General features: G+C 36.8%; 1 protein-coding gene across 5 annotated transcripts in view; it reads left to right on the top strand.

Annotated features, from left to right (window-relative positions):
* Nucleotides 1-27,267, top strand: part of snx29 (sorting nexin 29) — a 175,160-nt gene that overhangs the window by 60,861 nt on the left and 87,032 nt on the right. For all 5 annotated transcript variants that reach the window (XR_010899997.1, XR_010899996.1, XM_067429107.1 and 2 more), the window contains one exon: nt 23,574-23,680. Coding sequence is in view for 3 of the 5 variants with exons in the window: in XM_067429107.1 (XP_067285208.1) it covers nt 23,574-23,680 (107 nt within the window). In the remaining 2 variants the exon portion in view is untranslated. The remainder of the gene's footprint in view (nt 1-23,573; nt 23,681-27,267) is intronic.

Raw genomic sequence — 27,267 nt, 5'->3', positions numbered from 1 at the left:
TCAAGAGTTTAGTGACACATTACACCCTGGGCCAGACCCTCAGTCAATCCTTGACAAAATACACACTTTAGAAAACATAAAGAACAATCAGTGGTTCTATTGATTAAGTGTAAAATCATAACAGGAAAGCATCATTATAATGTTATAGGATAAATATGAATTAAGGTTTTGAAGCAAAGCATCTCGGTAAGTCGGTGCTGCATTTGAAAAAATGCTATGTGTCAAAAAGCTGGCCGATGCCAAACTTTATGCAAATTAATTCAAATGAGGGGAAGCATCGCAACACCACGCTTCAGTCGTGTCGCAGAATTGGATCCGTACCATTAGGGGTGCACCAATGTATCGGCCAAGTATCGGTATTGTCTGATAAAAGTATCTATTTTCAATATTGGCTGATTGTTTAAAAATAGCTGATGATCAGGGCTGATTATATCCTGTCAATCAAAGGGGGCAGAAAAACATGTCAGACTGCAACTTGTATTGTGCAACTTTTAAAATGTCTCTTGTGTTAAATTTAGGGCTGTCTTAAGCTAATGCGACAATAACACCTTACCAGTTTCAAAAATAGCAATGGTAAAACAGGCTTAGAAACAGTTAGAAACAAAGTCTCAGCTTTTAAATTCTGTCCATTTTATCACATAGTTAAAACAATACATGTGACGTGACCAATCGCTTTAGCACCTCAGTTCAAGCTGTCATGCGAGTCATCTTTTTCCCCTTTCCTTTTTACAGTTTTTCTTGATTGCTTAAACACATTTCTTGAATAACCTCTCACCTAATTCCCCATACATCCTATTTTCTGGGCAAAATGAAGCTCTCCACTCAAAATAATTTAATCTTAGTGAAAATCCAAAATTTTCCCTCAGAGATGACATACAAGCCCTTGTACTGTAATTATACTGTTCGTGTAAGTAGCATAAAAACCCTATAGACCAACTTCCCTCATGGTCATTTCTGCACAAGATGCTTAATGCTATAATGCTTTGTATTTCATCAGGAAAAAATGTCCTTTGACCCCCGTCCCCTACTCTTCCACTTTGTTTCCCACCACTAGGATTCATTTTCCAAAGCACATAATCCCCTATGGCCATATTTATATTACTGAGATTCTAATTGGTGTCTTTAGTTTGGCTACTTAATGTTTACACATGGATAAATGTGTGTCATTTCAGTTCACAGTGTGACACTTCAGCTAATTATATTATGTCTTTATTCTCAAAAAAAAAAAAAAAAGGTTCAGTTATGTCACTGGGGCAGTACCCTTAGGTACAAAAGTGAAAAGGTACATCTTTTTTCCTTACGTATCCTAAATGGTATGTATTAGTTACCTTACCTTTCGCCTTTTCGCATTTGTTCCTTAGGGTACTGCCCCAGTGACAGCACTGTACCTTTTTTCTGACAGTGCAGGGTTAAACCTGTGCAAATTGAGGGCATTTTTGCAGAAAACATTGAGAAAATGTTGAACTTGTGTGAAAACTGGTGACATGGGTTAAACATTTTTAGAATTCTCGGTTCCTCATTTCGGTGCCATCAAACATGCTTTCGCACTTTGGCTGGTGCTGAGCCAGACGAGCTCAGCGCTCGTCACATCACTACGATTCAGTGTTTTCAACCACATCATGTTTAGTTTAGGTTTCAGACATTTAAATGCACATGTAGCAGCAAAAACACGCTGATGTCTATGGAAATGGCAATAGCAATCCTTTCTGACAGTTATAATTTGACTGTTTTATTCATATCAGACGCACATTATTTAAGTTACTTTATAATTAACTCTATTCTTCTCCGAGTTCACTGGTCACTTACTTTTATGTATTTCGTGAGACAAGGATGAATTAATGTGATGTAAATTCGACAAATGCGATTTTCTGAGACGCAAACTAACATGGTGGCGCCCATCGCGCATTATAGATCAACTAACATGATCATTATGACAAAACACATTCACTTACACATTTGAAAATCAGAATACCAGATAGCTCAAAACATATGTAACAAGTTTGTGAATATTTTATATAAACCGATTCAGCTGAGCTCTGAGCTGTCATACAGCGCTTTGGTGGCTGCTGCGTGTCATGTAAGATGCACAATGCGTTCCCATGGAAACAATAAGGCGATGCGTTCTAAAAATTTTAGCCAGAGAATATGGTCATATTAATGCAAAATAATGCTGAACTGAAGCTGGTTTGTAGCAGACCAAGAATACAGACTACTTTGATGTTATTAGTGCTGTAATATCACTAGTATTAGTGTTGTTATTTAGTGTTAAATTAGGTATATTGTAGTTGGGTTAGGTGGCTTAGATTTTACTGTGAATTTAAGTAAAATGTGTTTTGTATCTATTTATATATTTAAAGCTACACTGTGTGATATTTTCCCCCATCTAGCGGTGTAAAGGTATATGACAATCATGTGAATATTAGTTTCTGTTCCTCTCAATTCAGATTTCGCTTTAACTCCTACGGTGGCTGATTTAGCTTCCAGTTCGACCTCGTTCATGACTGCCATTGAGTGTTAAAACGCAAAAAGCGAAGCTTGAATTTACGGGTATGTCCCTCTTTGGCTAATGTACTTTCAAGATGGAGGGGCAACATGGCGATACATGCTCTCACATATCCCCTTTTGTCGCTGATTACATCTAAAGTTATCCAAAGCATACTAAGAATACACACACAACACAACAAACAAAACTAAAAAAAAAAAAAAAGGGGGGGGGAGATGAGAACCTGACTTTTAATTTTTATTTTTTAATCTAAAGAATTAGCATCAAATGCATTTTCATAATAATCCAAGAAAGGTTGCCATGCATTCTGAAACCTTTCTGCTGAGTTTTGGACTGTAGTTCTTAACTTTTCAAGCTGAAGGAAAGACATAATTTCGCACACCCAGCGTCAGTGTTTTGGAGGTAAGGAAGATTTCCAATTTGTAAGAATTAGTCGGCGTGCTAACAGTGTAGAAAATGCTATTAATTGAGATTGGCCTCTTGAGACCCCAACTTTTGTGTGTACCACCCCAAATACCGCAATGATAGGATCCGGATCAATATTCTTTTTACAAATGTAGGGGAATGTATTAAATATCTCAGACCAGAATGTTCCTATGCTTGGGCATGACCAGAACGTGTGAGCCAAAGAAGCAGGGGCTTGGTGACATTGTGTACAATTGGGATCAACATTAGGATATATTTTGGCCAATTTGGTCCTAGAGAGGTGCAGGCAATGAAATACTTTGAATTGTATCAACCTGTGCCTAACACAGATAGACGATGTGTATATTTTGTGTATAGCTCTTTGCCAAATTTCATCCGTCAATTCAATATTTAGATACAGTGTAGCTTTAAGTATACTTTAAACTTTTAATAAATTGTTCAATTTAAAGCATAACAAAAATCAATAAAAAAGCCCTTCTTTAATTTCATCCCCCGTCGTTTTGTGGCTCTTAAAAAAAAGAAAAAAAAGTATCGGTTTAGGCACCGGTACCATTTTAAAAGTACCGGTTTGGCACCAGAATCGTAACAAACCCGAACGATACCCAACCCTGACTATTATAGTAATGTACAAAATGTATAGTTTACAGCATTAGTTTGAAGAGTTTTGTTTTCCTTAAATATGCACTATGTAACTTTTCCGTCCGCTAGAAGGCGCCTATTCAAAAAAAAGCGTAGTTTGATGACGGCAAGTTTGAGCGCAGAATCTTGGTACATGTGGTCTTCACCTCACAGCTGGTGGAAAAGAATCGGGATAGGACTCGGGCAGAAATCATGTTGTTGGATGCGGTTATTAACGTTACTGTAGTATAAAGCAGAGCAGGACCGAATGTTGTAAAGCTGAGAGCGATTGTTACGCAAACACACGGCTCGCGAGCAGCGGGACTTTTATTATGACGGGATATGATGCAATTGACAGGCGACACACTCAGACTTCCCGGGTCCTTGGTTAAAATAGCAATTTTCTCACAATTCACAAATAGTTGGAAACATTTGGGATATTGTATGAACTCTACTGAACAAAATACATAACATTGGCCTGGTGGATTGTGGATATTTTACTGCAAAAATCCTACATAGTGCACCTTTAAGAAAATCAAATATCGTTATTGATATCAGCATATATTATTCTGAAATATCTGAGAAGAATCTTAGTATCGGTGCATCCCGAGTTACTCTCAATTACTTTTTAATACAGTAATATTATAAATAAATTAATTAATGAAAGAATTTTCATTTAAATTAACATGTTAAAATAAATATTTTGTGTTGTAGACATTAATTGGCAGTGACATCAAAAATGTGAACGTGATGTACGTGAAGTAACCTCACTGGACTCTAGAGATAATTTCTACAGCCATACGTTCTCTCTTGATGATATTTCTGGATTAGCCAGCTCAGTGCTGAAGACCTCAGGATATGGAGATTTATCACATTAAGATGCTCTGAGAAATGAGCAGCTATGCATTTACTGCTCATCCTAGTGTGGATGGACTGCAATCTGCCCACAGGGAGAGAGTGATTCTCAGTGAAATTGCACAGAATAACATCTTTCACAGGGGTTTCTTTGTGGTAACATTGCGGTCCTTTATTCGTAATGATTTAAAGATGGAAACTCGCTCTGCCATTTGCTGTCAGGAAATGTTTTAATGGATAGGGGAAGGTGTTCTCTGACTCATTCCCTCATTATTTTTCAACAATAGGAAAATAATTTGCTGACAAGAAAAGGGAATTTTAGCTTGACATGTTTTGTTTTTATTAGTTACATTAATATTCTAACTACGGCTGGGCAAAATAATAACTACATGACACCTTTGATTGAACATGATTGTGAAATTTAAATTGTGAGTAGCTTGGAAATTAGACGTGGGGTGGGTGATAGTGCGGCAAGGATTTGAGACTAGATTCGGTTAGTGAAGGTGACTTTTTTTAATATGCTGGCATGTTCAGATTGCTCAAGATGAAAATGCCCACGGCATCGTATATGACGCCTTTTGGAAAGGAGAAATTCTTCTTGTGAATACCTTGATTGGTTGGTCACCGTGATTTACTCGCTGACTGTGATTTGCTCCAGGGGAGACTCCAGTCATTACAGTAATTACAGCACTTCCTTTAATGGGGTTTGATCACTATGTTTATGAGATAGGGGAGAGAGAGGTATTTATTTAAAAAGTAGTCTGGTATTATTGTCAAGGGAAAATGCGATAGAGACAGAAACAAACCTGTCTGAAAAAAATCTTTTAGCATTAGTGAAGAGATCGTAAAACTACTCCATATAAAATGAACTGTTGTCCATATATGATAACCAGATTGAACATTCAACTCATCAGTTATGGTAAATTGAAGGTCAAGCATGTTTATTTGACATGCGAGAACCTACGAATTTCAGTCTCATGTGTTACACACTACACAGCACGTTTCACGCAAGAACATGAGGTTCACTCTTGTGTTATGTAGCACGTTTGGGCTTCTGCAAGAACCAATGAGGTTCATTCTCGTGTCATTCTGTATGTTTGAGCTTCTGCAACAACCAATGAGGTTCATTCGCATGTGTCAATCTATATGTTTGAGCTTCTGCAAGAACCAATGAGGTTCATTCTCATGTGTCATTCTGTATGTTTGAGCTTCTGCAACAACCAATGAGGTTCATTCGCATGTGTCAATCTATATGTTTGAGCTTCTGCAAGAACCTATGAGGTTCATTCCCATGTGTCAATTTATGTGTTTGAGCTTCTGCAAGAACCAATGAGGTTCATTCGCATGTGTTTGAGCTTCTGCAAGAACCAACGAGGTTCATTCGCATGTGCTTGAGCTTCTGCAAGAACCAATGAGGTTGATTCGCATGTGTTTGAGCTTCTGCAAGAACCAATGAGGTTCATTCGCATGTGTTTGAGCTTCTGCAAGAACCAATGAGGTTCATTCGCATGTGTTTGAGCTTCTGCAAGAACCAATGAGGTTCATTCGCATGTGTTTGAGCTTCTGCAAGAACCAACGAGGTTCATTCGCATGTGTAAATTTATGTGTTTGAGCTTCTGCAACAACCAATGAGGTTCAATCTTGTGTGTTACGCAGCACGTTTGAGCAGGTTCGGTTTACTTTCTGTTTGTTTGCTGATCAAAGTTTATGTGTGAATAAAAGCCTAAATTAAATATGTTCATCATAAAAAGCGATCAAGTCTCTTCAGAAAATTTGGACTAAACTGCTCAATTCATATGAATTAGGATAGCAGTCTTTTATGACCTTTTTGAAGCATCAAAGTTGTAATTGTGTAGCTGTCAATGTAAAGTACAGAAACCTCTCAGATTTAATGAAAAGATCTCATTTGTGTTCTGAAGATGAATGGAAGTCAGGTATGGACCGACATGAGGGCGAGTAATTAATGATACAATTTATTTTTGTGTAAACTAACCCTTTAAGTCTAAGCTGTTTCATATTGAGCAATTAGGGAATATGTTACTTTGATTTCAAATAATAATAAAAAATACAATCATTTAACAGTTGTTTAATAATAATTTTAATAATGATAAAATATAATGTTTTATTTAAAGGTGCAATTCAAAACACTCAAGGACAATAAACGTTTAAATAATGCTCTAATAATGCCATTTATAGAGTTTTAACATTTTGGATGTTCCTTTTTCTAGAAATATAATGTTGCATTCTTGATAGGAAAAAGTAAAAAATTTGTGCTGGATGAACAAGCACATTATTATTCCACATACAGTACCAACCCTCAATGCTGCAGGGAAATATGAAATGTTGTTGCTTCCTCCTTGCAGTTCTCCAAACTTTGAGGCCGAAGGTGTATGTAACTTTTTTGTGGGAGAAAGTTAGTCCTTGATCGTTTTCTTTGAATGATGGGTTTCTTTTTGTCAGCGCTCCTTCGGATTCTTTGAAGGAAAGTTGCCCCCATTTTAAAATGTAGTAGTACTTCCAGTCAAAGCTCACTTTCTCTGTTAGTTGCGCCACTGGCACAGCTTCTGGCATATTTCTCCCAACAAGATACCATTCTGGAGAAAAGTGTTGCATTAAATAATTCATTTTTTTTTTTTTTTTTTGTGACGAAATTGATGTATTATATATTTTACTATCCATTTAAATATTTTTTATACTACCCAATTCAGGGTCAGTAAATTATTTTTGGTTGTTTGTTTGTTTATTCAACAAGGTTCCATTGAATAGATCAAAAGTCATGAAAATATATTTATAGTGTTACAAAAGATTTCTATTTCAAATAAATGCGAGAGTAGGCCTATTGAATGAGGGGGAAAAATTAAAGTTTTTCAGAGTTTCAGTGACAGTATTACATTTATATCCGTTTTGTGGAGATAAATGTATGTGCCCAAGTGTAAATGAAATTGATTTGATAAATCATAGCTTTGATTTACATTAGGGCTAGGTAATATGGCCCCAAAAAATTATCACAATATAATTTTCCATATCAAGTCAATATCGATAAATATCACAATAAATGTAAAATCTTTATTTCTTTACAGTTTAAAGGCATATTTTTGCTCCTGAGTGAAATATGTAGAAAACAGACAGTTAACTGTGGTTTTAAACTATCCTTTATTGTCAAAACATGACAAACACTTCCCAAACCAGTGAAAAATGTATTAAAACTAAGGTAGATTTATTTATTAAAATAATAATAGTGGTGAGCTCTATGTGGTCTATTGTGGTCTAGAACTCTATTGAGTTCTCTTTCAAGTCTTGCGCTTGAACGGACAAACTCACACAAGAAGTAGCCTATGTCAACATGTCTTGATGAGTATCCAAGCAGACATAGACTGAATATGCCTTAAGTGAACACACAGTCGAGAAAGCGATACCCCTGGGTCTTAAAGGGGCAGTAGCCTTTACTGCTGTCTGTTTAATGTCAAAGAAGATAAGGAATCACTCACTGCCCTTGATTGAATAGCTTTTGTAAGTTTAATAAGGATTAATATTTAATTTAAACAGTTCAATATGCAGTAATTTTTCATTTAATTACTTTATTCAATTTATTTGCCTAAAAACTAATGTTAGACCTACCTGAAAAGCATTATTATATTAGTAGCCTATCTTTGTTCAATAGTAATTATTTGTGCTGCTGCTTGTATTTAAGTTATTTGTTCTTTTCTTTATTTTTATTTGACAGTAGTCCTTTTTTCCATGAACATATGAAATACCGAACCATACAGAAACCGTGAACCTGAAACTGTGAACCTAAAACCTTGATACAAACCGAATCGTGAGCAGTCTGAATTGTTACACCCCTAGCGTAACGTATGCGAGGGGGTGCCACAAAATGTAGAACATTTTCAAAGGGCGCCATGACTGAAACAAGGTTGGGAAACACTGGATTAGTGAATTAAGTTATCTAGGCTATTTGACATGTCAGCACTTGAGCAGGAACAGAAAATATCTGATTACTTAAACAGCTTTTCCAATATTAATCTCGGTGGAATTACCCCGAATAATGATATAACCAGGTTTATTGAAGAAAGTGCATGTTTGGAACAACATGAGGGTAAATAAATGATGACATTTTTGGGTGAACTATCTCTCTCTCTCTCTTTTTTTTTTTAAAAACTCCAGTACTGTATTTAATGTTACATAGTAGCCTAGTAAAATAATTTAAGTTAGAGATTTTCTACTGAAATGTAATATATTATTTAATTTATATATTAATGTCTTTTTCCATGGATATTTAATTTTATTAATAAAGTTATACAAATAATTTCAATTAATTGACTTGGTAATTGTTGCTACAATCAAACTCTTGTACCCCCAATTCGTTTGAATATATAGGCCAAATAAGTGAATATAAGTTACAAAACTTTAAGAATTTTCCCATAAATGTGTCATATATCACTGAAAATGGGAGAATCTCAGCTTTAATGTGGTAAATGGCTCATATTCAGGATAATTATGCATCAAATGTGTTGCAGTTTTAAAAATAAGCTTGTGTTTACATTGGAATTTCTCAAAAACATGATTTTCTGAGCCCGAAATTCAGCAAATCTAACATAGCCATACTCAGTTAATATTAGAGATATCAAGGTTATATTTTAACAGAATGTTCTTTACATTATGTAAGATGATTTTATGTAGAAAACAGTGAATCACACAAAAAAAGTAAAATAACGTGATCATCAACGTTGAAGGGTTAGTTCACCCATTCTGTCATCAATGACTTACCCTCATGTCGTTCGACAGACGTAAGACCTTTGTTCATCTTTGGAACACAAATGAAGATCTTTTTGTTGAAATCTGATGGCTCAGAAAGGCCTTCATTGATACCAATGCCATTTTCTCTCTCAAGACCCATAAAAGGCACTAAAGACGTCATTACAAAGTCCATCTCACTACAGTGGTTATGCAATCATTTTCTAAAAGCAAAGAGAATAGTTTTTGTGTTCAAAATGTAGCTTTAAAAAAAAAAAATTAAACTCATTCAAGTGTTGATAAAAAAATAAATGCATGAAGGTAGAATAAATTATTCTAGAAGCTTTTTTTTTTTTTAAAGCTTCACCTTTCGTGGTTTAACACTCGATGCCAGCGTGTCGAATGTGAAGAGGGGGATTGCCATGTTAATCTTGGACTAAATCGGCCACCGTAGGAGTTAAAACAAAATCGGAAATGAGGGGAACTGAAACTAATATTCACTGGATGGTCAGATACCTTTACACCGCTAGATGGGGGAAAATATCAAACAGGGTAGCTTTAAAGAAGAGGGTCAGCTTTGCTCAGATATTCATAAAACAAAATATTTTATTGGCTATTACGTTTTTGTGAAAATGGTCAAAAACCCTGGTGGTGGCTGGTAATGATAAAAAAAGATGCTGGCAGGGAAAGACTTAAAGGTTTAGTTCACCCAGAAATGAAATTGATGTCATTAATGACTCTACCCTAATGTCGTTCCACACCCGTAAGACCTCCGTTCATCTTCAGAACACAGTTTAAGATATTTTATATTTAGTCTGAGAGCGTATGCAAGTGTATGCAGATGATTCATAACTTTTCTAATCTTTATTTGAGGATTGAAAACAAACCCTGAAGAGAAGACAATGCTGAATGAAGTCGTAGTTTTTGTGATTTTTGGACCAAAATGTATTTTCGATGCTTCAAGAGATTCTAATTAACTGATGTCACATATGGACTATTCTGATGATGTTTTTATTCCCTTTCTGGACATGGACAGTATAGTGTGCATACACTTATATACACTCTTGGACTAAATATAAAATATCTTAAACTGTGTTCTGAAGATGAACGGCGGTCTTTCGGGTGTGAAACAACATTAGGGTAGAGTCATTAATGACATCAATTTCATTTTTGGGTGAGCTAACCCTTTAAAGTAAATTCTAAAACATTACATAAAATTTTTGCATTTTTTTAAATTATTATTTTAGGTTAGTGGGCTGACACAGCTTACCCCACTCTCTTTGATAAATGATGTTTACAATGTTTAATCAGAGCAGTGAATTCTTATAGTCTGTGCTGTGTCTAATGCGCATAGCTGAATTGAATGCATATGAGTTGTGATTAGTTTGTATCACATAACCAGTAGCCAACCACATTTAAATCCTCTGGGACTGAGGTGTACCTGTCCTCTGCTCATCGGATATTACTATTGGTCAGAGGTGGAGCACCGATGGCCTCTCCAGCAGGATTCATTTCAGCTCCTTCCAAAGGATCGTGCTCTCTGTCCCTGCTGATGAATGCTGGGCGTGTGAGGAGACTATCGTACCCAGTGTCAGGCAGCTAGCTCTAATAATAGAGCCTGATAGCATCAGACTAGCACTGGGTTGCTCTGCACTCTTTCCCAAACCTCAAAATAGGAAATGTCTAAATTACACTTGCTAATAGCATGCAGAGACTGCGATACTTTTTTTCTTTTTGCCCTCCTGCCGCTTGGTTTTTTATTTGTCTCTCTATCAGGAACAGAGCACATCTTATTTGATATGAAATAAAAGACTTTCTCTTATCAGCTATTTGAAAAGAAGAGTAGCAGGGGGCAGGAGAGGACTTTTGTGGATGGTCACGCTGCAGACACCCAACCTCCTGTCTTTTTATAAACAGATGGGGATATCAGCTCTTAATGTACTCCCCCTCATCTTTACTTGGCCATCACTGAATGATTAAAGGAAGTCTTTCATATACTAATCAAATTACTTTACAAATTACCATTTTATTTTTAGAGCTTAAAGGGTTAGTTCACCCAAAAATGAAATTGATGTCATTAATGACTCACCCTAATGTTGTTCCACACCCGTAAGAAGTTCATCTTTGGAACACAGTTTAAGATATTTTATATTTAGTCCGAGAGCATACCTAAGAGTATGCACACTATACTTTCCATGTCCAGAAAGGGAATAAAAACATCATCAGAGTAGTTCATATGTGACATCATCAGTTAGTTAGTTAGAATCTCTTGAAGCATCGAAAATACATTTTGGTCCAAAAATCACAAAAACTATGATTTATTCAGCATTGTCTTCTCTTACTTGTTTGTGTTCAATCCTCAAATAAAGATTCAAACGGTTGTGAATCAGTGAATTGATTCATGATTCGGATCGCGTGCCAAACTGCTGCAATCACGTGACATTGGCGATCCGAATCATTGATCGATTCACAGATTTCATAACCGTTTGAATCTTTATTTGAGTATTGAACACAAACAAGGAAGAGAAGACGATGCTGAATAAAATTCAGCAAGTGAATGCAAGTGGACTTCACAGGATATTTCGCCATCTTAAGCGAGATTCCAATCCAAAGGGAGCGAACCCTGTCAGAACGCACCTTGAGTTCAGTTCATGGAGATCTTTCCTAACTAGCTGATGATGTGAATCAGGTGTGTTAAATAAAGAATTATGTTGCTGCCTTATGTTAAACTACTTTAAACTACTTTATAAAAAAATTAAAGGGTTCCTTTAGCGATTAGCATATGGCTTTGTATCAGTAGAAACCCTGGATTATATTCAAATGATTGTGCTTTCCCCCCTCATATCCCCCTGAGACAACAGATTTATGCATTTTATTTCTGGAAAAATTCCTCCTATGATGCAAATTGATGATATTTGCATCATAGGAGGAATGTTTGGCCAAAGGCTAAAGACTACAGCCAGCAGAGGGAGCGATTTCCGCATGTTTTGAACCCGCGCATGAGGGATGGAGATCACACTCACAGCTCAGCTCGCAGCTACAGGCACTCATTTAAACAGAGCTATGCTGAGCAATGTAAGTCTTTTAACTTCTCAAATTAATTTATATGAAAGTTAAGCTTGCAAAGGCATGAACTGAAACGCGCCAGACTGAACTCGCGTTGTGAATGTATGCCGCGAGTGTAGTCGCGATTACCTCAGCTCTCATCACGAGAGCTCATCAGCTCATTTATCTCACTCCTGCAGTTAGTGCTCAGTGCTGTGATACTCGCACAGTGACTCACTCATTATATTTACATTTACATTTACATTTACATTTAATCATTTAGCAGACGCTTTTATCCAAAGCGACTTACAAAAAAGGGTAGAGCAATAGAAGCAACGAAACAAACAAAGCCAACAACCTGTAAGAGCTGTAAGAAATCTCAATTAATTAGCACAGTACACAACTGTGTTTTTTTTTATTTTTATTTTTATTTTTTTTTTATAACCAGCTACAACAAATACTCACGTACGGAAAATACAGAACACTGGATTTGGATAGCTAAGATAACAACCCATTAGGACTAAGGCTGATGCCCCAACTGTTGTCGTTAATGCGGATTCAGTGGCCCAATGGGTTGGTTTTGTATGGCATTCTAGCTAAACGCGCAGCAATAGCCATCGACAGCAAAAACTCACGCAAAATACAGAACACTGGATTTTGGTAGCTATGATAACTATGTAACATACCCGCCTGAAGGCACAAATCCGGATGAGAGACGTAGATATGATCAGTAAGTGCTATTCTGTAGTATATTGAACAGACACGTTCAGTTTTTAATTGTAGTGTCTTCTCCAACTCAGTCACAGTAATCCAGTAGGTGGCTTTGGGAATGGCCTCACAGAGCAGCGAAGCATTCTGGGAATTGTAGTCTTTCATCCCCATGAGACAAAAATACATTTTCTCAGTCTAGAAAGCACCAAATTCAAAAATAATTTCACATTTCTACTACATTGATGACCCAGTTTAAATACAGATTCATCTTCCCAGCTCTGAAGTACCCCTTTAATTCCCCTCCCACATAATCTAAACTCCATACACCATAATTGTTTACATCCATGTTCTTAAGCCGATTATGCCTAGTAAACTGACAATGAACATGGTCATGTAAACGTGGTAACCTGTTTTCTTTTATTGTAGTAAGGTCATAAACGGCATAAGCATAAACCAGGGACAGGTAGTTTTTTGCCTCTTACCCCCATTTCGCAATGCATGTAAACGCATTAACCTGCTTTTCTGTCGGCTTATTGAAGTGCGCATGTGTGATAGGTGACAAAAAAATGCATACTCAGAGCAGATTTAAATGCACCCAGACAGAGCGAGCTAGCGTTTTGCATAAAATAAGGACATATATCACTAACGCGGACTCTTTTAAGACCCAGAAAATTGTAAAGATGTGTTCTTCTCATCTCATGCAGCAGAGAAGAGGTTCAGTCAAAATGCTGCATCTGGAACTGCATGAGGGATGATATGAGCCGTAAATCTCCCACTGACACAGTGCACACTTTATTTAACATCACAACTGACATAACATTTGGAATACTCCGAGTCAGATACGGGCATTATTATGTTTGACATCACTACAAGGAAATAACCCGGTTTATTAATAAAGTCATGTAAACGTGGTTTACTTGCATTGTAAGTTTACTGGTTTGCATATGAACGGGGAAAACTGGTTATTTCAAAAAGCTGATATTTGTGAGTTATCAGCTTACTGTTGTGCATTTAAACACACCCAATGACAAAGCAAAAAACAGATTTGTGGCAGATTTATTAAAGGTGCCCTAGAATGAAAAATTGAATTAACCTCGCCATAGTTAAATAACAAGAGTTCCTTACATGGACATCACATACTGTGAGTCTCAAACATCATTGCATCCTCCTTTATATGTAAATCTTGTTTGTCAAAATCACAACGGAAAAACAGGCTATTTTCAACATAACGGCAACTGTGACGCAATCGTCGAGATCCTTAATATGTACGCCCCTAACATTTGCATGTCAGCCAATGTTCATTTTCAGGCAGAACAGTGCGCAGCCGTCGGGAGTTCAGCAGATGAACAAGCGTCACGCGATGATAGCGAAAACGGCAGATCATCACAGGTGTCATGTTCCAGGCTGTTCAGGGCTTTTGATAGCCTTCCCACAGATAAACAATGTCAACAGTCATGGTTGATGTTTATTTACACTCAGCTTCCACAACAATTTAATTCAAAGTTCGTTTGCTTGGCCCATTTCACCACGGAGAGTTTTTCTAACCTGGGGCAATATAGCAGGATTCACTCAGCATCTGATACTGAAGAAAGGGCAGATTTCAACAGTATTCCTGCAAGCAGTAAGTAGTGATTTTATCCACTTATTGACTGTCGAACCCATTTCGGATTAAATTGAAAGTTTCTTAGTAAGACATCATTACGATAATATCCCCTGTGTTGTCTAGATTCAACGAAAGATGCATAGTATTGGAAACTCTAAGTAGCTCACATAACAGTTTGTCATAAAATACAACAGTAGATACGTATGTCGATCCCTTTTGATGGATTGAAATCTAAATTAGCCTATATTTCATCATTAACACAACTCAGAAGCTAACTACGTTTACTACTACTGTTTAGTTGCTTACAGATCTCTCACTCGATTCTTGTAGCTAAAGTCACCTTCTTCACCATCTAAGTTGAAACGATAGTCATTTGACAAGGCTTCTAGTCAATTTGTTAAATAAATATACGTTTTTGAGAACTGAAGTATGATTATTTTGCAGCGGATGAGTAGTAAACATGACACTGACTATTGTGGCTTCTTCATTACTCTGTTTGGCTAAATAAATCGACTTTTAAATCAGTACTCTACTGTCAAACTATAACGTTACTGTAAAAACAACATATTTACGCGCTACCCAGTTCTTGATTCAAAGTTGAGAAGCTATCATTGTAAAATCATTGCCATGACGGATGGTATAGATGTGTTAGCTGTCATTGAGCAGCAGTGCAGTGAAACAGCCAATCAGAGCAGAACTCTGCATTAATATTCATGACTCTTCCAAATAAGGCAAAACCAGAGCATTACATCCTAGGGATAATTTCTAGGGTTGTAAATGGACCTGTAAAAATGTGTCTGAGCAAATTTTGCCCTTAAATAAGCCACATACCCTCTATTTAGATATTAGAGAACAATTTAACATATTGTTTCAAATCATTCTAGGGCACCTTTAAATAAAAAACTGAACTTTTTTAAACTGAAAAAACGAAACTCCCTCTGTAAGTTTCTGCCATCTCCATATATGATCATGGAAATCAACTAGAGTAACCATCAGAGCACTCTAACAAAGGCCCTTCTCCATCGATTGCTCAGCTCGAGGAAGAGTCCTGTTTGTTCCAAACTTTTTCCTTTAAGAATTATGGAGGCTACATGCTTCTGTGAACCATCAATGTGAACCTTCAATGCAGCATATTTTTTGTAGTCTTCTCAGATCTGTGTCTTGACGCTTTCCTGTCTCTGAGCTCTTCAGGCCGTTCCTTTGACCTCATGGATTGTTTTTTGCATTGATATGCACTTTCAGCTGTTGGACTTTTTACTGAGATGTGTGTTCCTCTCCAAATCATACCCATTCAGTTGAATTTGCCACAGTTTTACTACTCTCGAAGTTTAGTAACCAGTGGTGGAAAAAGTACTGAAAAAGCATACTCAGTTAGACGTGTTACTTGTCAAAATACGTAATTTAAGTAGAGTAAAAGTACCTGTCCTCAATACTACTCAAAGTTGGAGTAAAAAGTAGCCCTTTTCAAGTACTTAAGAGTAGTGAGTAGTGAGTATTATGCTATGAGTGTTAGTCCACCTTATACCCTGCAAATTAAAAATGTAGCTTACTCTTTTATGGATGATTCTCAGTAAGAACAAAAAACATATAATCTAAAAATTTCAATATTTCTTAATTTTTTTACTTTTGACTGTTAGCACTAAAAATACAGCCATGTAATATTTGAAAAATCAACCAATAATCTGGTAACATTTATGACAACCGTTCTGTAGAGGTTTTCTTGCGGTTAATTAAAAAAGGTTGCAAAGCGTTGTACATTAATAATTTTACGTTAAAAAAAGTATATAAATCTTTCTTTTCAAAGAAGTTCTTTCTTTTCAAGACACATTCGTTGTACTGCTTTAATTTCAATGGAAGTTTTCTCTGTAAAAAGAATAGAAATCAGAATCAAGTAACTCGAGTAACATCGAGTAAATTGTTTTCACCACTGATTATTTTTGCTTGTAATTAAAAAATAAACCTGATTTAAATATAAATCAGATGTTTTATAAAAGTTATTTGCTATATACATGGCCTACACTTTTAAATTGCCATGTGAGAACACATTACATTAAAATATGCACTTCAATAAGCTGACGGAAAGCAGGTTTAATGCGTTTACAACGAAATCGACATAAGGGTACAAAAATCTAGCAGTGACGATCGGTTAATGCCTAATGCACTTTGAAGCCTGGCACACAATCAAGCTAAATGAAGAGTTTCCAGCAGATGGCACCGCAAGCTTGTGCAGCGCTAACAAAATGTGAACCATTTATGCGTGTATTCTGAAAATGTAATATTCTGCGGTCCATTTGTAGTAATTGTTCAAGGCGATTTGATGATTTCAGTCATTCTCATACAGTAGCCAGCACTTACCCCCTTTCATAAAGCACGTGTGCTCTCACTCTAGGCTGGTCGCTGTGGTTGATTTGACGGGAGTCACGTGTGACGCATGGAGACACAGACTGATTATTAGTCTTATTATTAGGTGACTTAAAAGTCACCTCTTGATTGGAATAGCATTCCAACATTTATTTATATTAAGAGGTACATACAATTTTGACCAGATCTTGTATTGACAATGCAAGAGTCCTGCACTCTGTAAAGTCTCCTCCAGCACATCCCAAAGACTTTTAATGATTTGAGGTTCTGGACTAAGGGGTGCCGGTTCATGTGTGAAAATAATTCTTTATGCTCCTTTTGAGCCTCACAATTTGAGCCTGTTGAATCTTGACATTGTCATCCTGGAATATGGCCATGCTTTATTGCAATAGTAATCCAATCATATACACTTAAGCATTTGCCTATTTAAATCCAAACAGTGACTTTTCTCTCTCTAAATAAACAGGGAATATTTTTTTCTCTTATCATTAACCGACAACAGAGAACCATGAACATGCGAGTGTGTCGTTAAATCACTGAAATATTTATTTAAAGTGTCAGGGGTGCTTCAAGTAAATATTTTACTTCTGATCATAGGGGTTTGACTGACAAAAGCATGCAAATAAGTTCGGGAACCCCTGCTGTATTACAACCAAACCATGATGGGAATGACTCCGAAGTTTGAAAGCATCGTCTCACTTTCTCTTCTTGTCATCAGTCTTCAGGGCTGACAGGAATAAATCAAAAAGAAAAAAAAGAAAAAGCCTGTCCAAACACGATGCCATGATTAGTATTCAGCCTCAGTGTAGGACTCCCCCATCACGTTGAAGAACTAGCCTAATGTTGCCTCATGAGACTCCACGAATGATGCTTTTTCCCCTTTGTTTTTTAGCGGCTGGATGTTGAAATAATTGATTTGACCTACTTTAACATTTGTCATTAGTCATCTGCAAATTTATCAGCCGCGGTGCATTTAATTTCGGCGAAGAGGCAAATTAATCGTCTGTAGGCTCTGGTCTCTCTCATGGGGAGGGGGATTTCCCTTTACCGCTGTCAGGACTATTAACATAATAACGAAAAAGCAATTAGATTGACTTTTAGAAATGGCAGTCAATTATACTGACTGGAACTAGATTGTTGAGTGTCCGATAAAGTAGCTTCCGCTAATAAAAACAAGCATCCCCACCACCCCTCTCACTTAAGCGACACAGGATAAGCTAAATAACCAGTTTAGGGACACTCTGTCTACCTCGAGACTTCTTTAAAGGCTAGACAGTGTTTGTGCTGACTCTAATAACTGGCCGTCAATTAATATGTGGCATTCATGGCTTATATTACGGCTATTGAAGTGTTTGGGAGGATGATTTAAATCCTCATTATGGCTTCTAGCCTATGATGTTTTCAGAATTTCACGATTAATGAGGCACAACAAGGCTGGTTCCATGTCTTCAGTGCAGACGACGTTATCAGGTCAAGTTTCTTAAGCTAATAGCTTTGATCTTAATGTGAATAATGTGGAATTTTATTTCGAACACACACAGACCGAGTATACCCTTTTAAAAGAACTGTACAAGTGTACCTAAGTGAAGAGGGAAATCGAGGATGATATTATCAAGTCGTCTTCCTAATGTTTTAGAAGATTTTCACCAGGGCTGTATGTTTCAGAATAACCGAAATGTGTTCTGTTTGATGTGCTCCGTTTCACATGCTTATTCAGAGATTTATAAATGGTCATGTTTATGCAAATGATCAAGCTTTTTCAAAGCTCCATTTGTTAATACATCTTTTTTTATACCAGAAATAAGGACGTTTTTTGTTTGTTCATTGCATATTTTCTAATACCGATCCAGAAAAGCTTGAGGATTCTTACAAGGAAGCCATTGGCAGATTATAAGCTAAAACAGGCCTGATTATTTTAACCGTAGTGCTAAAAAAGGGATTCCTTGATCAAACCTTGGCTGCTTTCCATCTTCTTATGATCCATTGTAAGCCATAACATTACCATGGTGCTCAGTAATCTCTTTCAGTTTCTTAAATTAAAATCTAAAATTATTGATGTTGGATATAAATGATTTATATCCATGAATACTTACATGCACAAAAGTGAATAGGGTCAGTGGGATTTTTATTTACTTCAATGAATTGATTCTATTAATCAGCAAGGAAGCATTACATTGATCAAAAGAGGAAATTTCTGTTTCAAATAAATGCTGTTATTTTGAAATTTATATTTATCAAATATTCCTGGAAAATATGTACATTCATGATTTCCATAAACCAACATTAGTAATAATAAGAAATCATTCTCGAGCAGCAAATTATTAGATATTATTTCTAATATCTAATTATTAAATATTTGAATTATTTCTCAAGGATCAAGTGGCACTGAAGTAATGACTATATATTAGTTTTTCAACACCTGTCAGATTTCAGAATTAGCCTTGCTTTATCACATCCTGTAGGACGTGTGACATTGGTATTTAATTGTTTATGCATTCATTGGTATATGTTATGTAAGTGTCAGATGTCTGCTCTTTAAGGACATGATTACGCAGATACATTTGCTTCGATGCTGAAAAAAAGCATCAAGTGATGCGCAGAGGTTAACGTCATTTAGATTTAGCAATTGCCTCTAGGATTTTATTTTCTGAACTATAATATAAAAATAATGAAGTACTGAGAAAAATTTGAAGTCATGACGACCTCAAAACTGCACAAAAAAATTGACCCAGTGGAGTACCTTAAAGGAAATATAAAGCACATAGAATGAATTTGCCCATTATTGAGGTCCCTACATTAAAGCGAGAAGCAGAACATCTCAGTCTGTGCTTGTTCTGCCTTTTGAGTCGCCTATTGCTGATGGAGGAATTCACGAGGGTTCAAGAGATTGTAAGCAAACTTGTTCTACAAAACCGCTGTGTTTGCCCTCTCCAAGGTGCAATGAGTGTTTGGTATGCAATTTCACGTCTGGGCGTCAAATTGACTGCGTCCTGTACTTAGTAGAGATCGCTCGCTGATGGAATGATACGCTGTTGTTATCTCAAGCTGTCTCGCAGGAAGCAACTGCTGCATGATGGGAAAATGGATGGAGATTACTTTGATCAACACTCTCATTAAGTCTTCGTTATTTTTTTGTTTTTTTTCCCTGCAGCACGTAAACAGACTAATTTTGCATATGTCTGTCAAAGCCACGTTCAATCACTCACTAGTAGCTTAGATGTACAGACTTGTTTTTTTCTCCTTGCTTCTTGACATACAAGTTCAATTGGGGTTGGATGGAAAATGGATTAAAAAAATACCTTTCTGATACATTCTAGACTCTATGAAGAAAATATTTAAATGTAATGATAATCTACACCACCGTACGAGTCTTTCAGAGCAGCCAAGACTGATCTATTCTTTAATCTGGAGAGCTGTTGTTTGTTATTGCTTTATCTCTACGGCCATTACAACTTCTCTACAACTTCAAGAAAATTCATTGACTTAACCAAGACAAAAACACCAATGCTGTGTTTTCAAAATCGCCCCATACCCTCATTCACTCTTCCCTACATTACTCCACTAATATAGTCCACTTAAAGGAGTGAATGAAAACGAGTGAGCGACGTTTACATAGTTTGTTCTTGCTGTTTAATAATCATTTGAAACTTAGCAAACTTGCAGCTCCAGTAATAATGAAATGATTTACCTTGAACTCTCTTGAACTTATCTTGAATGCAATTAGGGGTGTCCCCGACTAAGGATTTACACATTCGAATCAGAATTTTCGAATCTCTCTATGGTCGACCGATAGTCGAATCATCTGTGTGTGTGTGTAAACCATAGACTGGAAAAAAATAAACGTTATAAACGGGTTGGGAAGGGCAGGACACTAGTCAGCAGGAGGCTAAGACTACTTTTATTTTACTTTACACACGGCACACTGCCACCACTTTTAATAAAGTGATCAAAACTAGGCTAATGTTACACTACACATTCGTAAATTAACCGTTCTCTCATAACATTAAAAGGCCGCGATCGAAACACAGAACATCACACAAATATATAAAAGAACATTTTGATAAATAAAACTAAAAAAATACCTGCCTAGAGAGGAAAAGAACACTTTGAGTGCGTTATATGCATGTTCTTAAGCCGATTGTGCCTAAAGGGGGTCGCACATCGGACTGAAGCTCAGCGTCGTGTCTCAGGTATCTCACACTAGGCAGACGTGAGAGCTCAATTTTGAATCACTGCAGATGAGTGTGTCTTGTAGCACAGGGTGAAATCAGTATATACATTCACGATTTGAGAGAAATATACATTTTAATCGCCGCGGACAGGCGTCGAATGCCGCCGCCGGTGTGTATGTGGCGTGACACATCTTTATAACACTAATATTGAGCACACCTATATTGTCAAAATGGTATAATCCTCGTTTTATAACACCCGCGAAGATTCGACCATGAGATCAGTGGTCGAATCCGGTCCTGCATATCGATGCACCGAATCTTCGACTATTAGGGGTCACCCCTAAATGCAATTAAACAATTTGATAATCAATTAAAAAATAATTTATGCCTGCATGATATTACACTGTAGCCTCATTGGACCAGTAGTTTGGAAAAGCTGTGGATGCCATCTTGTGCTGGAATTAATTTGACACGTGACTCTCACAGTGCAGTATGGGTATTCTCTAGCTTTTGTGCATACATCAGTTGAACACTTGTTATTGCAGTGCATTTTGGAATTGAATGAGTGCACTTAGTAATGTCTATTATGGTTTCGGTCACCACTTCAAATGGCTGTCCTCTTAAATAGTGCCCTGTTTAAGGATATGGGGGCAATTTCGGACACAGCCCAAGAAATGGATACTAATATTTATATCTAGCAAGCTATCACTAGCAATGTCCATATTAAAAATATCTGAGATTTTTTTTCCCTTGCCCCCTCCACCTCAGACTCGACACTCAGGAAGGTTGCCAGATTGAGGACACGCAACAGGAATGAGCTCAATTGACTGGAATGGAAAGCAACTTTCAATCAAGTTGATGAGTTGATTTATCCATGTTTTAATATGCTATAATACTCTGCAATACTTTGTTTTCTGCCAACTGGTACTATTGGATAAATTGTGCGGAATCACACTGACCAAAACAAAAACAGACATTTTGACATGGAACACACATCTCAAAGTAGAATAACTGGCTGTGGCATTTTTCCTGTTAAATATCTGCAAATTTATTATTCTATTTTTATGCTTTAGTACAGTCAAAAAAATTACATAGAGCACCTTTAATATTTTTTTCAGTTTTCTAATTTAAATTAATGAATGTTTTTTGTTACTGTTACTATTATTGTTTTTACGTTTTGATTGTAAAATGAAATTCTTGTATGGATATATTTATCCAGATTTGTATGCTTAATTGCTGAATTGATTGGATTTTTCAATTAATGTATTATTTTCTCATTCTTTTAATTATTTAATTATTCATTATTGAATAATCAATTTCAGTCACATTGTTTGCCTCCATATAGGATGTAAAATCTGCCATGACACATAAAGGAATTTATTATTTTTAGTTTTAGACATGACTTTGGTGGACTAAAATCAAGGTTGAGCTGCACATTGGAAGCAATTTCAGTACAGTCCACTCTTGCTGACAAAAGTGGTGTGTGTTAGTGGGATGCGTAAACAATTGGCAGAGCACTGATAAGACTCAGTGCTGAAGTGGCGGATGTCTGTGTGCGGGTGAGCTGATAATGTTCAGGATTGTTGACTTGAACTTCACAGACTTATTCACAGCTTTATGACAAACTTTTCAGCTGAGCACCACCTCCTCTATCATTTTTACCCCAGCATATCCGTACCCTCTGGAGCCTTTGTGTGCGTATCTCCACCATTCTGATGATCCAGCCACCCTTTATCAGCCAGTTGGTGTTAAGATGTGGTCACACTAGGCTTTTAACATGCAAAATTGCTTCTGACCCGACTAGGAACATCGGCGACAGTCAATTTGTGACTTTTACATCCTCTATTGGTCATGCATCTTTTTCCTTCTCACAAAAGAAAACTTTCTGCATCTAATTTTGTTTCTGGTCTGGAAATATCCGGATTTTCTTTCTCCTTTGAGAATTAAGAAATGAGAGAATCTAACAGCTGTTCTGTTAAAACTCGGGCCAGGTTCAGGGTTGCGTTTTTGCTCTTATTGCTTTCCTCATCTCTGCTGTTCTGTGGCGCCTCAAGCAACATCTGTGTTGTGAAAAGTTGCAGATTTTAATTGAGTTTTCAATTGGTGAAAGATTCTGTTCTGCTGCTTATGAACTCAACGGATCTCAGCCTTCACAGGCGGCTCCACCGAAACTAGATTACACCGGATTTAAAGGCTACAGCGCCGCAGCACTGGAAGAAGCCCAAGTTTGTTGGTGTGAACAACCAGCATCTCAGATTTTATTGTTTTCCCCCCAAACTTTTACAAGACATAATCATGTTAAGGAAATAACTGAATTGTTGTATCTTGTGGTAACTGAAGTGAGACATTTCTCCACCTCTAGTGCCGATTGCAAAAATTGTTGTTTTCAGACATCTTAGACCGTAACTTTTACCTCATTGTTCATCAAACCGTTAGTCCCGCCCCAAACTCATGTCATTGCTTGTGCTGGTTGTCGGACATTTTTATTTATATATTTGTTTTTATTTGATTTCACTTCCTAATTTGTGTTACATTTTGTTCCCAGCATTGGCCAGTCAAATAAATTGTGATGGTCCCCCTCCAGCCCCCCAGAACCGGTCCGTGGCTGATACAGAGGAACTGGCTGCCAACTATGAGCGTAAACTTATCGAGGTGAGTACTGGAGCTTTATTAGCAAGCAACACTTGCCCTTTCCTGCTGTAACCTCAATGTCATGCTGTGTAAACCAACACTTACCACTTCGAATTTCAGCAAAAGGGTTCAATAATCAGGGCTCGTCAAAAAGGACTGCATAATAGCATGGGGTCAGCGTGAACGATGCTCGGAACAGTTGATGGACGTGTGTAACACTATATTCGATCCGGGCATTTAAAGTGACAGCAGCCTATTGTACATGATATGGCATCGGAAATACATTTTGGTCCAAAAATAGCAAAAACTACGACTTTATTCAGCATTGTCTTCTCTTCCACGTTTGTTTTCAAACCTCAAATGCACCTTATTGATTCATGATTCGGATCACCAATGTCACATGATTTCAGCAGTTTGACACGCGATCCGAATCATGAATCAATACGCTGATTCATGACCGTTTGAATCTTTATTTGAGGTTTGAAAACAAATGCGGAAGAGAAGACAATGCTGAATAAAGTCGTAGTTTTTGCTATTTTTGGACCAAAATGTATTTTCGATGCTTCAAGAGATTCTAACTAACTAACTGATGTCACATATGGACTACTCTGATGATGTTTTTATTCCCTTTCTGGACATGGACAGTATAATGTGCATACACTTGGATACACTCTCGGACTAAATATAAAATATCTTAAACTGTGTTCTGAAGATGAACGGCGGTCTTACGGGTGTGGAACAACATTAGGGTAGAGTCATTAATGACATCAATTTCATTATACGACTGACAGACTCCAACGGTTGAAGTTAAAAATCTTCATTTGTGTTGTACTGAAGAAACAAAGTCACCTATATCTTCATACCCTGTGGGTAAGCAGAAAAACATCAAATTTTAATTTTTGGGTAACTGTATCTTTAAACACATCTGATTTGCTGTCGTGTTCACATTGTGAATAGAAACATTTGACGCTCTTGACAGCGAGCTTACACGAACCGTCACCGGGTACTGCAAAATGGCAGATATCGTTACAATAAATGATCAAATAAATCTTTGGCGGGACAAAGATTCATCTTGGTGGCTGCCAAGATATTTTCAATGCAGGGAAAACCTTATGCTGTAATAACTTCATATTCTACGGGAGTATCTTTTAACTTATTTATGTATGTATTTACAGTAGTGTGTACTTCTGAACTTGTCATTTATTTATGGGTCCTTTGCAAAGCTGTCCTTCTCAATTGGGTTTTTCAAACATGGCTGTGAGGGCTGCTGCCTTGTAGTTTTTAAATTTACATACAGCACTCTGAAGCCTTAAATTCCGGTTCGCAAGCAGGCATCGCTTTTTGCTCCCGAATATGCGTATTGCAGTTTTTCTCTGGTGACAGATTTAGCATATTTATTTCAGTTTCCACAAGAGCAGCAATAAACATAGACCATATGGTACTTTTATTACATTTTAGCTGTATTTATGCGGCTGACTTAATATTTTTAAAGATCGGCTGCTGCACAAACTAAAAGCAATGGCATCTTGACCACTGGTTGTGAGTTACTACGTGAATTGATAGAAAAAACCTGTGTGCGTCTATAAATCTGTTTAAATTATTGATTTTTCTGTCCTGCTACACCACAAGCTTTCAGTCGAGTCCGTTCTGGTATGTTTCACTTGTGCCAAAAGCGCTGTACGTGTGTACTTGCATCATCTTAAATGCATCAGATAATGTGAAGATGTCATCATTCTTCTGAAGTAACACCAAAGGAGCCTCTCGACTTCTTTCTCTCTCTTTCTGTGTAACCCACACACTTCCTCTCCCAGTCTTCTTTCAAATTATAAATGTGGAATACTCTTCTTCTGTCTTGGAAGCTGTCGTAATACTATCACACACCAGTTAATGGCCCAGTGGGGCTCCAGGCACAGAAAGTGTTCAGACTGTGTGTTTTGCTCTGAGCTGCTGTGCTGTGACCTCAGATGGACTGTGGAAAAGAATGAAACGTGCTGCAAGATGTAGTTTGAATTTGCACGTGCAAGCAAGTTCCGAAAACATTTATAAAATAAAGTACAAACTAAAAACACTCAATTTCATAATCTTTCTTGCTCTTATCGTTTACATGTTAGTCATTAGCAATGACTTTCTAAGGTTGATGGCTTCTGCTGTAAGTTTAATATGTTGCCCTATATAAGCCTACTAAAGTAAGAGTGATTACATCAAATTACTGTTTATGCTTCGGTATAAAGGGGATATTTCTCAGCTGTGACATAGAAGAGGCACAAACAGTGAGTGAAATTTGTAAACCTAATGCCCTTTGTGAAAAAAACTAAACAAGCAAAGTTGACCTATATCCTGCATTTCCAAGAGCAGGTAGAAACACACTCACAGATCTAAAATTATTTGGTTGGTATAAAAGCATCAAAAGAGGTGATTGACATTTTCTCACCCTTATGTCATTCCAAACTTGTGTGCATTTCTGAACAAAAAAAGAAGATATTATAAAAGTTGGTAAGTTGGTTTTTATTCCACAGAAGAAAGAAATTCATACAGATTTGAAAACGCATGAGGGTAAATTGACAGAATTTATATTTTTGGATGAATGCCTTCTTTAATTAGAGAAAAATAACCATCTGGTTAAACAAATGAACAAAACAAGTGACAAGTTGTTGAATTCTTTTGTACTATAATGGCACACTTCTGTACTGGATTCACAAAAATCTTAGAAAAGGATAAATTAAAAGAAGTTTTGATTTTTGGAAAAATAGTTAATTAAAGGGCACCTGTTATACAAAATTAATTACAATTACAGGGTGTGTTGGCAGTGTGTGTACACAGCCACTCTATAATGGTAAAATTCCACCCACTTTTTTATTTTATTTTATTTTTTTAATCTTAATAAATCATAAGCAGTGTCTCAGAACATGCTGTTTGCAGATTCTGGGCAATGTGACGTCACATATTACAGGCCCCGCTCATGACTGTTGATGGACACTGCCGTATTAGCATAGACCCTGCCCTCAGAGAGCTGTAACCAGTCTGCCATTTTTTATTTAACTGCAGCATTCAAGTAAGAAAGGTTTTCTTAAAGCTACACTGTGTAACTTTTTTAGTACATTATTAAAATACATTAGCCAAAGAGGGACATACCCATAAATTCAAGCTTCGCCTTTTGCGTTTTAACACTTGATGGCACCGTGTCGAATGTGAAGAGGGGGATTACCATGTTAATCTTGGACTAAATCAGCCACCGTAGGAGTTAAAACGAAATCAGAATTGAGAGGAAAAGAAACTATTATTCACTATCCAGTGTATAGATACCATCCGGTCATATACCTTTACACCGCTAGATGGGGGAAAATGTCACACAGTGTAGCTTTAATAAAGCTACTAAAGTTCATTTAGTAGGTATTGTATATTACACTGCTTTTATTTTAGTACACAGATCTAATATACAGACAGGATTTCTGTACTTGCTGCATAAGTGCACAGACATAACCAACTGTTTTCATGTGCGCTTCTGACATTAACTTGTGTGCATTTGGCAGTTTATTCGCAATAACACATGAAAGAGAACTAGTCTAGTTTAATAGCCACTCACAGACGCACCGACATCCAGCTCTCTG

Source organism: Pseudorasbora parva, chromosome 21, assembly GCF_024679245.1.
Source record: "Pseudorasbora parva isolate DD20220531a chromosome 21, ASM2467924v1, whole genome shotgun sequence".
Taxonomy (NCBI): Eukaryota; Metazoa; Chordata; class Actinopteri; order Cypriniformes; family Gobionidae; genus Pseudorasbora; species Pseudorasbora parva.
The sequence above is the reverse complement of the archived record's forward strand: the minus strand, read 5'-3'. Positions and strand labels throughout refer to the sequence as shown.